Here is a 12381-nt window from a genome sequence, read left to right as displayed (position 1 = left end):
ATCAAAAATATACTCTTTGCTACCTTAATTTTCCATACATTTCTCAGCCAGTTACATGAAGACATTAAAGGAAACAGTGACCTAATTTTGACACTGTGGTTTCATAATGTAAAGATAACCTAATTCTTCACTAGTTGCAAACCCCATCTTCCTGACAAACGACCTTCTCTCTAGAGTATGTAATACTACTTTTAGCAATAAGAGGACTGAACAATGTATGCAGACTGAAAATTAAAAAGCCGTGCATTTCCTTGAAAAAGAATATGAAATATATTCACAGAATCACAGAATCACAAGGTTGGAAAGGACCCATTGGATCATCGAGTCCAACCATTCCTAACACTCCCTAAACCATGTCCCTAAGCACTTCATCCACCCATTCCTTAAACACCTCCAGGGAAGGTGACTCGACCACCTCCCTGGGCAGCCTGTTCCAGTGCCTAATGACTCTTACTGTGAAGAATTTTTTTCTGATATCCAATCTGAACCTCCCCTGACGGAGCTTCAGGCCATTCCCTCTTGTCCTGTCCCCTGTCACTTGGGAGAAGAGCCCAGCTCCCTCCTCTCCACAACCTCCTTTGAGGTAGTTGTAGAGAGTAATAAGGTCTCCCCTCAGCCTCCTCTTCTCCAGGCTAAACAACCCCAGCTCTCTCAGCCACTCCTCGTAAGACTTGTTCTCCAGCCCCCTCACCAGCTTTGTTGCTCTTCTCTGGACACGCTCCAGAGCCTCAACATCCTTCTTGTGGTGAGGGGTCCAGAACTGAACACAGTATTCAAGGTGCGGTCTCACCAGTGCTGAGTACAGAGGGAGAATAACCTCCCTGGACCTGCTGCTGACCCCATTTCTGATACAAGCCAAGATGCCGTTGGCCTTCTTGGCCACCTGGGCACACTGCTGGCTCATGTTCAGTCGGCTGCCAACTAGCACCCCCAGGCCCTTCTCTTCCGTGCAGCTCTCCAGCCATTCTTCCCCCAGTCTGTAGCGCTGCATAGGGTTGTTGTGCCCCAAGTGCAGGACCCGGCATTTGGCCTTGTTAAACCTCATCCCATTGGTCTCGGCCCAGCAGTCCAGCCTGTTCAGATCCCTTTGCAGAGCCTCCCTACCCTCCAGCAGATCGACACTTCCTCCCAGCTTAGTGTCATCTGCAAACTTGCTGAGGGTGCACTCGATGCCTTCATCCAGGTCATTGATAAAGACATTGAACAGACCTGGACCCAGTACTGAGCCCTGAGGAACTCCACTTGTGACTGGCCTCCAGCTGGAGTTAACTCCATTGACCATCACTCTCTGGGCCCGGCCATCCAACCAGTTTTCAATCCAGGAGAGTGTGCGCCTGTCCAGGCCAGAGGCTGACAGTTTCTGCAGCAGAATGCTGTGAGAATCTGTATCAAAGGCTTTACTGAAGTCCATAAAATATTAATTTACAGCTCTGTATCCTAAGATATGGGCAATCAAATATCAAGCTTTAGCAAGTACTAAGATTAGGGGTCATGAAGGAAAGTTTTCTTCTCCTGGTACAACGCTATTCAATTGCTTCTATTCTTATAAGTTTTCTTTCATTTTCTTCAATATCAACAGGTATTGGCCCTGAACAGAGTCAAGAAAGGTCTTGGTACAACAGTTCCAATTCGCGTTAGCAAGTAAGTATTGCCAAAGCTGTTTTGCAAATAAGAATACAATAGATTCCTACCCCATTATTAATCTGATCAAAATAGGTTACTTTACATAAGTAAGTAAAAAAAATCTTGGCCACTAAGAAACAATTTTGACAGAAAACTGCACTGAAAAGCAAAACCTCAACAAGGAAATAGAGTGGCTAAGCATGACTTACCCTCATGCATGGCTTGAAAGAGTGAAGGAGGTCAAGATTAGGAATAGCCATGGGCTTTTCAGGGAACAGACTAACTGCATGTGCTCATTAACCAGAGGTAGAGAAGTGGAGAAGAACTTCTATGTAGCATGACACTAGGCATGAACTGTCAGTATTCTCAAAGGAATGCCATTAACTTCAGTAAGGAAGTGCAACAGTTGAAGGTAAGTTTTACCTTCCATCTCTCCCACATTACTAGGCATGCAAGTAAAAATGGGCTAACTTCACTTAGAGCAGTATCTTATACCACTGTACACAGAATCTTCACTCATTCTCTCACAAACACATATAGCCATTGTTAAAATAATTGGATTGTTTCATTTTATTTAACAAAAACATTAACAACAATGCTAACAAATACATCATTAAAATTATGGCTATCTACCATTTCTGGCCATTTGCTTGGCATTCACTCTTCATTTCAATCTTCATACCTTTAGAAGGCCAACTGTGCATGACAGCCTCATGTTACAATATCTCTGAGTTTCTCAGCTACGTGTTACAGTATCTCTGCACAAAACTCAGTGCACTTACTTTGAAAAGTACTATTTATGACTTCTCAAGAGTTCTTTCTGATGACATCAACGGCATGCAATCTCTCAGAGGGTAAAAGTGGCAAGGTATGTCCACCACTTTGGCATAAGAACCTCAAACAAAATGTTTTTTGAAGTGGCAAGACTGCAGGTGCTAAACAAAATGCCAGGCTTCACCATGAAGACTGCAGTCAGCTTCGATGACCCCCATTACTAGAAAACAAGCAAACGGACATTTCCTTTCATAAGGACATCTCAGCTGCTAGGAGCAATAAGACGAAACTTCCAAAATCCTCCTAGATAACACCTATTACTGCTGTACCAGTCAGCAACATCCTCACTGAAAGGTACACACTATATCCTTTCACTCTTCTTTGCAAATACTCTCATCCACTTCATATGTTGTGAAGATCCACAGTAATTAAAAACATCATTCTCATTAGCCATCCTCCAAGAATATGACAGCTCTGACCCATGTTTTCTAATGCGTATGTCCTTCATTTCATGGTAAACAGAAAACCGAAAAATACAGTTGATTTCTACACTGGGATTCTGTAGGGGGCTGGATTGCAGATCGCGAGAAGAGAGTCAGAGAGACCACTCACAAAGGCTGGGGGAACTAAGCTTTGGGGTCAAGACCTAGGGGAAGTGTTTTGGTACATCTCCTCAGGCCACTGCAGAGAACACCATCAGTTGTCACACAGAACCTAATTTTGTCACAATGCGATCAAGAAGTGGATCCTTTTTTTCACCATTAGTTTCACAGAGTAAACAGAATAAATAAAAAAGAGTAAACAGTGAAAACAAAACCACTGGCATAAAAACAGGCCTGGGTCCAGCCTTGTTCACTGTCTTTATCAATGACCTGGATGAAGGCATTGAGTGCACCCTCAGCAAGTTTGCAGATGACATTAAGCTAGGTGGAAGTGTGGATCTGCTGGAGGGCGGGGAGGCTCTGCAAAGGGATCTGAAAAGGCTGGACCGCTGGGCTGAGACCAATGGTGTGAAGTTTAACAAGGCCAAATGCTGGGTCCTGCACTTGGGGCATAACAACCCTATGCAGTGCTATAGACTAGGAGAAGTCTGGCTAGAAAGCTGCCTAGAGGAGAAGGACCTCGGGGTATTGGTTGACAGCCGACTGAACATGAGCCAGCAGTGTGCCCAGGTGGCCAAGAAGGCCAATGGCATCTTGGCTTGTATAAGAAACGGTGTGACCAGCAGGTCAGGGGAGGTTATTCTCCCTCTGTACTCAGCACTAGTGAGTCTGCACCTTGAGTACTGTGTTCCGTTCTGGGCCCCTCACCACAAGAAGGATGTTGAGGCTCTGGAGCATGTCCAGAGAAGAGCAATGAAGCTGGTGAGGGGGCTGGAGAACAAGTCTTATGAGGAGTGGCTGAGAGAGCTGGGGTTGTTTAGCCTGGAGAAGAGAAGGCTGAGGGGAGACCTTATTACTCTCTACAACTACCTGAAAGGAGATTGTGGAGAGGAGGGAGCTGGCCTCTTCTCCCAAGTGACTGAGGACAGGACAAGGGGGAATGGCCTGAAGCTCTGCCAGGGGAGGTTCAGGCTGGATATCAGAAAAAATTCTTCACGGAAAGAGTAATCAGGCACTGGAACAGGCTGCCCAGGGAGGTGGTCGAGTCACCTTCCCTGGAGGTGTTTAAGGAACGGGTTGATGAAGTGCTTAGGGACATGGTTTAAGGGAGTGTTAGGAATGCTTGGACTCAGTGATCTATTGGGTCCTTTCCAACCTGGTGACTCTATGAAATAAGTAGATCTAATTTCATTCTTTAAAGTTGTATATTACACAAACACAGTTAAATAAAAGTTTAATCCAAAATAACGTCACACTTTGCAATGACAAAAAATGGCAATTATTATTGCACCAGCCTAATAGATTTTCTGTCCTGAGCACCAAAATTTCAACTACTCATCTTCCCCAATGTTTTGCATTGAGCATGGCTCTTTTCCAAAAGGGAAAGTCAGAAAGCAGTAAAGAAGTCCACTGTTACATTGTATCTCATTCTTTTGCATCAGTTGTATTTGACTTGTAGTTATCACATACAGTTTTGTGGGGGATTTTTTCTGCTGACTTTGAACCCTGAAATATCAGTCTTGGGTTTTAGAGGCAATTTGAGCTATTTCTTTCTGCCACACTTCCACTAATAGTAACGGTATCATGAGGAAGTTCTGTTCTTCGAGAAGTTGGTGTAGTTCTACTGTGCAGGTTCTCATTGACCCAATGATGCCACTATTTCTGTGAAACACGCAGATCTGTTCCTGAGATGGATAAGCACTAAAAAGGATGAGAAGTGAAAAGCTCTCCAAGTTACCTCAGTCACCAAAGTCAGCAGACATGACTACATACATCACAGGTGACCAACTTACAGCATTTGAGCCATTTATGGCTTGGATACTTTGAGTGCAGATGACACTTATCAGCCCCATCCAATTACATACCGATTCATCTCATGCAGCAACAAAGCAAAGGGACCTATAAGTTGTTGTCACTTCACATTCCAGAATTACTTAGAGAAACCCTTTCCTCCAGAGCTCTCCTAAGCATGAGGTACCCTGTAGCATTCCACTGCTAAGAAGTTTCATTCAAGTCCTATAGGGTTGGAAGAACTGGACACCTGTAAGATAGAAACTGCTTATTAAGCATCACTTTTATACAGCCCTCAGACCACAAACAATATAGCTAACAAAATGTCATCTCATCTCATCTACTTGCTACTCCAGAGGTCATTACAACTACAGCAAAAAAAAAAAAAAAAGAGGAAAAAAACCAGACAGGTGAGCTTTAGCAGACAAGGGACCTGACTAGAAGGGAAGAGAAGTATACAGTGCTGCTCTCAGGTCTGCCACGTACTGCTGCATGACCCTGGTTAAAAGAGTCAAGTCCCCTGTATCTTAGGTTCCTACCTTGTAATCCTTAATAAAGGACTTCTAAATTTGAAGAAAAAAATGTGTCTCAGTGCTCAGCACAGAAGAAGTATTAGACTTCTCCTGCATTATGACTTTCTTTCTTTCTTTTCTTCCTTTCTTCCTTTCCTCCTTCCTTCCTTTCACTTATACTCATGAAAGACAGTAGAAAGCAACCTGCACATAACCACAACGCAAATCCAGTATCCCTTGCGTCCTTGGGCTCTCCTCACTTTTAATCTCCATTTTTTGCCTAGGAAATGAAAAAACAAGCAGGTCATTCATCAATGGCACAGATAATTGCAATATAAGATATTCTCATGCTTTCCTCTGCCAGTGTATGCCAAACCTATTTGGAAGGCATCATCACCAGGCATCTTTTTGTGCGCACATCTATTAAAAGAAAACTCTGTAAGGAAACTGCCTCAAGGCTAGAGATCAGTCATAGCTATGGCAGCGTTCCTGTGCTGCTGGCTTGCACTCACTGTGGAAATTCCCTGTGAAGTCACAAATGAAAGGACCTCTTTATGCATTTGCCACGGAATCACATGGGTGTATCAGTCCAGAATAAGCAGGAATCTCTTTTACAAAATCACACTATTCTGAAGGCAGAAGAATGGACTCATTTTAGCAGGCTTTCCCAATCCAGCACCTTTGAATAAGAACTGTTAAACAAAAGAGCTCAGGTCAGTTGAAATGTATTTTCTGTCCCTATTGCCATAATTGAATGACTAGGCTCCGAAAACAACTTTTAAAAGTCTCTTCCTAATTAATACCTTAAATAGATAACTTGGAGTCATACTATTTAACAGCAACTAAATCAAGGAAAGAACTTTTTGCTTAATGCCAAAGACATTTTAAATTAAGTCTCACACTAAATGGCATAGAACTGTGGGAGAGGGAAAGGGAAAACCAGTAAAAATGCTAGAACAAGCCCATGTGCCCTGGAAATCAGCAGGTGGAAAGATCCTTGTCATTAATCACTCAAAACACAGCTATGCTAAATTGAAATTCAAGCTAAGATTCAACTCACTTTTCTTTAGCTATCTACAAAGTAATAATTTAGAAGCTCTTGTAATCATGTTTACCTGTCTGATGCGAAGTATCTACATTAGAACATGTTTAACCACAGCCTTTCTGCCACCTATAAAGGCAGCTTTTGGCCAATCTCTCAGATACAGAATCCATAGAATAGGTCTCCACAGCAGATATCTCTTAGCACAGCTGAATAATTAAGGCAACATTACTCCCATCCACGGAGCTGGAAAGATAACAGAGTTTACAAGAAACAAAGAACTCTGTCACAAGCTGTTGAGAATAAGTGTAACAAATCCTCAGGTGCTAGGAACTGGCCAGTCACTGAACAGGGTACCAGACATGCAGGACTTTGAAAACTGGCCATTACCCAATCCTTCTTTCAGAGAGCTGACTTCAGAGGCAGCAAAGCCCAGTCACTGATGCTTCAGATATCATCTTCTAAAAGTGGATCTCAGATAGGACTACAATACAAGGCTTGATTTTCCAAGTATTTGCACAAGTGTTACGAAACAACAACTTTACTGAAAACAATACAGCCTATTAAGAAAGCTAATTTTAATGGGCTCCACTATTGTCAGGAACTCAAAAGCAACTTAAGTGCAGCATTTTCATAACCAAGAATACTCAGTCTTTTTCCAATACTCACTGTTTCACTCTGGAGAAAGAAAAATATTTGCATTCTCTTCTGGCTTCTTATTCCTGGATTACAAGATTAAAGTAATGGGATATTTAGCTTAAGAAAAACAAGCACCACAATGTTATCTAATGTTTCAGAGGAAACATAATTCGGGGTCCATCCAGCACAGTGATGACATTGTCATGTCTCAGTGGCAAGCTCTGTGCTCCCAAGGTTTTACTTTCAAGCATATGCTCCTCATTCTGTACCCTGTCTTTTGTTTCAGCACTGCTGCACTCATTCCAGCCCTAAGACAGATCTCAAGTCTATATAGTCTATATAACCCTAAGCAGTCATAATTCAATAAGCCCATTTTTCCTTTTCATATTATTGAGTTTGAACGCTTTCTTTGCTAAACCTGCCCACAACACATCCTTTAACATAGATAACCTCAAGCTGACTGCCCAGAAAATACATTGCACCAATCACCAGACATACTGATACTGCAGCAAGGAGAGCCACTGCTGAATTGAATGTCACATCTGGTTGCAGTCTCGAAAGAACAGAGAGAAGGAGACACTACAGGGTAGAAACAATGAAGGAAGTCTCCCTCTTTCTCTCAAGATGCAATGAAGCAATTAAATTATGCCACAGATTGTCATTAAAGAGGTAATGTGATTACAGCTTCTAGAACCTTTCACCAATAAGTTGAGGACAGGAAGGATGTTCTTTGGAAGGTGCTGAGCTTCTTTCAACAGAAAAAAAAGAAAAAAATGTACCTATTATCCACTCAAAAATCTGAAGTTACAATGGAGAACTGTGGGCATGCAAGCACCATGCTATCAGATTTCTAAAAGCGGTGACCCAAAAGTGCAAATGAACTCTCTCGGCTTTCTCTGATGGAGGCTGGGAAAGAAAGCAAATAGGGCAGCAGCTGTTATTCCTCATAAACCTGATCATAACCTCATCAGGATTTTTGCTTCCCCCACTCAGTTACTCAAATTTTGAATCACAAAAGAGCAAGTAATACATTAATACATTACAGATAAGTAGGTGTACAGCTAAACTTGAGACAGAAGGGAAGAAATGAAAGACGCTTTTACCCTCCCCATTTTCTGTCATATTTCTTTACAATGCACACAGTAGAGCTTTACAAGACAAAAATACTTCTATGTATATGTTCCTACAAATAAGAGACCACATAGAATTAGAATAGTGTTGGTTGTCTCTTTTTATATTAATTTTATGCATATTCTTCTTGAGTATGTTTGTTGGAGAAATCTTTGTAGATGCAGAATGAAGATCTCCTAATTGGACTTCTAAAGTTCATGAATAATAAGGAAATAGAAACCATTCAGATCCAAGGAAAAAATTCTTTCTCCCTTCCATTAGTCTGGCTGCATTCTCCTATCTTCTTGCTGTGTCGCACTGCTATTTGTTCTTCCGCGATCCTGAGAATCTCCAAAGATGCAGGAAAAGGGACAGCCAACATCCATGAAAGAGTTACACACAGAATCACAAAACAAGGTGGGACACCATGAAAAAATACCAACATCAGGGATAAACAAAATAAGGACAGCCTCAAGGAATAACAAATATTTTACCACCTCCTGCATGTCTTATTTGGAGACGTATGTCAAAAGAGAGAATACTGCAAAGAAATAATAGCTTCATGAATAACATATTCCAGGGTGGGAAGCAAGGAGAGAAAAAAAAATCAGTGTTTAAGAACCAGAAAAATTAGAAGTAAGTAACAATTTAAATATCAGTTAAATTTCTGATAATTGGGCTAATTTTACGACACAGAAGAAAATTAATCCTTAACATTCCAGTTTGGGTTTATGGGAGAAGTATATAATTCAGTGGATCTTCAGTATGTAACACACAGCAAGTATTTAAGCTTTCCAAAAGCATGCCTTGCTCCAATCAGGACATGCCATTTGGAACAGGTTGGGGGGAACTCCTTAAATCACTTTATTATTCACACTACAGGAATGTGAATTCAATTGGCAAAATGAATCAATCAGACAGCAAAGAGCTATTCTCTGCTGTCTACATTAATCAGCCAGACAAGCTGTCACTATGGATTGGGTCAGGCTCATAACATAGCATCCAACCAGGAGGGAAAAAAAATCCTCGAGACTGCTGAAACAGGGAACAGTTCACCCATTTAAAGATGCCCACAGAGATTTGTGTCAACCATTTATTACTGCTCACATACAGCTACAGGAGCTTTTAAGAGAGAAACACGCACTCTTGGACATTCCAGAAGTATGTGTGTTGTGGAAACACGCTCGTTCCCAGCTATTTCTGTGTGGACAAGCAAGATGAAGTATTGTGAAAGAAACACTGTTGGGCACTAATATAGCCCTCTCAAGAGAACACATTCAGTAACTTGAAAAAGGACTAAAACTAGGACACATGTCAGAACAAATACAGGGAAACACACAGAATTATCATGCAGCCTGCACTTCAATCAAACATTTAAAAAACACAACATCTCTATTTCTTAGAGTATTTTTCATATAGACATATTGTTTTCAAGGTTTAGCTGTTCCCCAGCTTCCCCCAATATAAGTCTAAAACATAAAGTATCATTGTAAAGAATACCATACATGAGAATACATGCGAAAAAAAAAAACATTTTACTAAAAAAAACTACAAAACCAAAACCCTGCAACTATTAAACCACCCCACCTCCAGTCCTGGTAAAAATCATGAACTCCTAAAATCTGATGATTCTGAGACATACACTCTGTTAATGAGACTAGACACAACAGAGAAAACAAGTACTAGCTGGACTGCAGGAGCCCTGATCAGACCAAAAATAGAAGTACCGTGAAAGAAAAAAAGCAGTCAGCAGTTCCAATAAATACTGTGAAGCAGTGCAACACATACAGCAACGCATAAAATCAATAGACTGTACTAGAGAACACAATCATACACTGCAACTGTTTGGACGAAGGAGTGAGATCAGTGTTTCTGTTCTTGTCAGCACTTGCACCACCTCTACATTCAAGCTGGACGGAGTTTAGAACTAAGTATGACTCATAGTGATGCAGCTGCAGGATGGGCTACAAAAACTGTTGAATGGCTCAAAGAAACAAAGGGCTTTAGCTGAAGTGTACTTCAGGACAGGCTACAAGGCAAGGCAGAAGAGATTTACCTTTAAGAGATTTACTCTCGAAGATAAATCCAGTAAAATTATGAAAGTGTTAAATTACAGCAATGTGTCATGTGTGCAAATGCTCAAAATTAAGGAAGAAAACATTTATTGCCCTCACATTAAAACTTCTTCATCTCACTGAACTCTACACAGAATGCTGTGCATGCTGCTGCTCTAAATCTGTCATTAAAGCTACACAACAGTATAGCAGGGTAGCATAAAACTTAGTATAAGCATTAAGATCCTACAGGAGGCTGCAATGGCAAGACTACATCCAGTAGATCAAGGGATATGATTATTGCACTCTACTCAGCACTTGTTAGACCACACTTGGACTGCTGTGTTCAGGTTCAGTCATCCCAGCTCCAGAAACTGGGAACTATCCAGCAGAATGCCACCAAGGCAAACAAGTTCCTTCAGGGAAAGCTTTGGTGTGGCTATAAGAAAAACAGAGAATGAATTGCATGAATCGAGAGCAATTAAACACTGGAACAGATTACCAAGAGAAACTGTGGAATGTCTCCTGCTCCAAGTACTCAACATAATCTAACCGAGGTCTTGCTTTCAACAAAAGGTTTGACCAGATGCTCTCTACATTCCTACCAACCTAGAATTTTTCTATGATCTAAACACATGCTGTTCTGAGCACTGCTAAATACTACTTTTGCAGTAACTTTATTTTAAATTAGAACTTCTCTGATTTTTCTTCCCATACCAGAAATGAAAAAAAAAAAAATCAAATCAAATCAACAATGACAAGCAGGAAGGAGCTCACTGTTTTCCAGAATATCTGTTAGCATGGATTGAAATTACCAAGCAGCAGGCTTAAAAGGAAGTGCTCTTTCACAGAATACATAACGAAACAAGTAAACTTACTGCCAGAGAATTCAGGAGGGCTGTAGGATGAATTACTCAAAGGACTTCCAGGAATTTGTTCAACCCCTTTAGTGTCTATCAAGCATTCCTTACCTTCAAAGGAACTACAATCTACATTCAAAGACAGAATGTGCAAACTTTTGGTCTGATCCAGTATATCTGATTGTACATTTCAGCCTCATGAATGGGAGATAAATCAAACCACTAGAAGTCAAACATAATGGTCCTAAAAGTCTTAACTCCTAACCCCATTGGAGTTTATTTGCATCATCAATTTAAATGATCACAGCAGAATGATAAAAACCTTACCGCTAATATCTAACAAATCACAGAGCACTAGAATTATTTATTTCAATTAATTTGTAAATGGAAGAACAGATTAAGAAAGGAAACAAGGAGAAAATCCAAAAATAGTGCCAGCTTCCATTTCTACTTAAAGGCAGAAATAAAGAGTTAAAGTTCCCAAGAAAATGGTATTTCAACTTGTCAAAGTAACAAGCTTTAGCACACCAACGTCATACATCATAGCCACTTCCACAGATCACTTCTATGAGCAGAGTACATAACACCTAAAAAAAGCCTAAACAAACACAAAAATGAGAAAACAGGATCAAAGATACCACAGTTATCTGCATTTTAAACTAACACACAAATCCAGTGTTGCAAGACACAAAACAAACATTCTCCCAGATGCTGACAACGGAAAAAAGATCCCACCGAAGAACTGGTTCTACATTCCACACACTGAAAAAGCCACTAGAGCAAAGGTTGCTCTGACAGCGGAGGACAAACATATGGCTTAAGGGGCTAGGGAAAGTAGGAAGAATTGAATTGTTATTGCCGGACATGCAACAGGAAGCATTTCTGTCTTCTTATCTTTACATTCTATAAGCATTAAAAGTAATATTACTTTATTTATTTATCATCTATGGATGATATTTATCATTTATTTTATTAAGTGGTTTGTAGTCATTACAAAGGACACCATAAAAAGAGACGTCTCATAACACAGTTTTCACCTTGACTGTCATGTTGGATGATAATCTCAAGAAGAGAATTTCAGCTTTCTTAGTGACACTTTGCAGGTGGTAGAGATTTTTAGAGTTTATATTATGCATCATGAGAAAACTTCCACTCTTCTAGGTACTTCTGGAAGTCAGTGACATGCTAGATCTCTGGAGTAAACAGCCAAATAAAAGAATGATCCTAAATCAGAAATTAGTTTTGTGCTTGTGGACCATGTTTCACAAACAGGTGACGTTCAAAAGTAGCTTGCCTACATGAAGTCTCTCACAAGGAATGACATGGAGCAGATGGCCTGTTGGTTTAAGAGACTTGCCAAGGACTTTAGAGATC

At 40.7% G+C, this 12381-nt stretch overlaps 1 protein-coding gene across 7 annotated transcripts in view; it reads right to left on the bottom strand.

Annotated features, from left to right (window-relative positions):
• TSPAN9 (tetraspanin 9) overlaps positions 1-12381 on the bottom strand; it is a 175268-nt gene that overhangs the window by 71945 nt on the left and 90942 nt on the right. Inside the window, exon 1 of one of the 7 annotated variants that reach the window (XM_054060341.1) lies at positions 4865-4887. The exons of the other annotated variants lie outside the window; for them this stretch is intronic. Coding sequence (XP_053916316.1) covers positions 4865-4872 — 8 coding nt within the window. The 5' untranslated portion in view covers positions 4873-4887. Of the gene's footprint in view, positions 1-4864; positions 4888-12381 lie in introns of those variants that run through there. 7 annotated transcript variants of the gene reach the window in all.

The sequence above is a fragment of the Cuculus canorus genome, chromosome 1, assembly GCF_017976375.1.
Source record: "Cuculus canorus isolate bCucCan1 chromosome 1, bCucCan1.pri, whole genome shotgun sequence".
Classification (NCBI taxonomy): Eukaryota; Metazoa; Chordata; class Aves; order Cuculiformes; family Cuculidae; genus Cuculus; species Cuculus canorus.
Note: the sequence above shows the minus strand (reverse complement) of the source record. Positions and strands in the feature narration are given on the sequence as shown.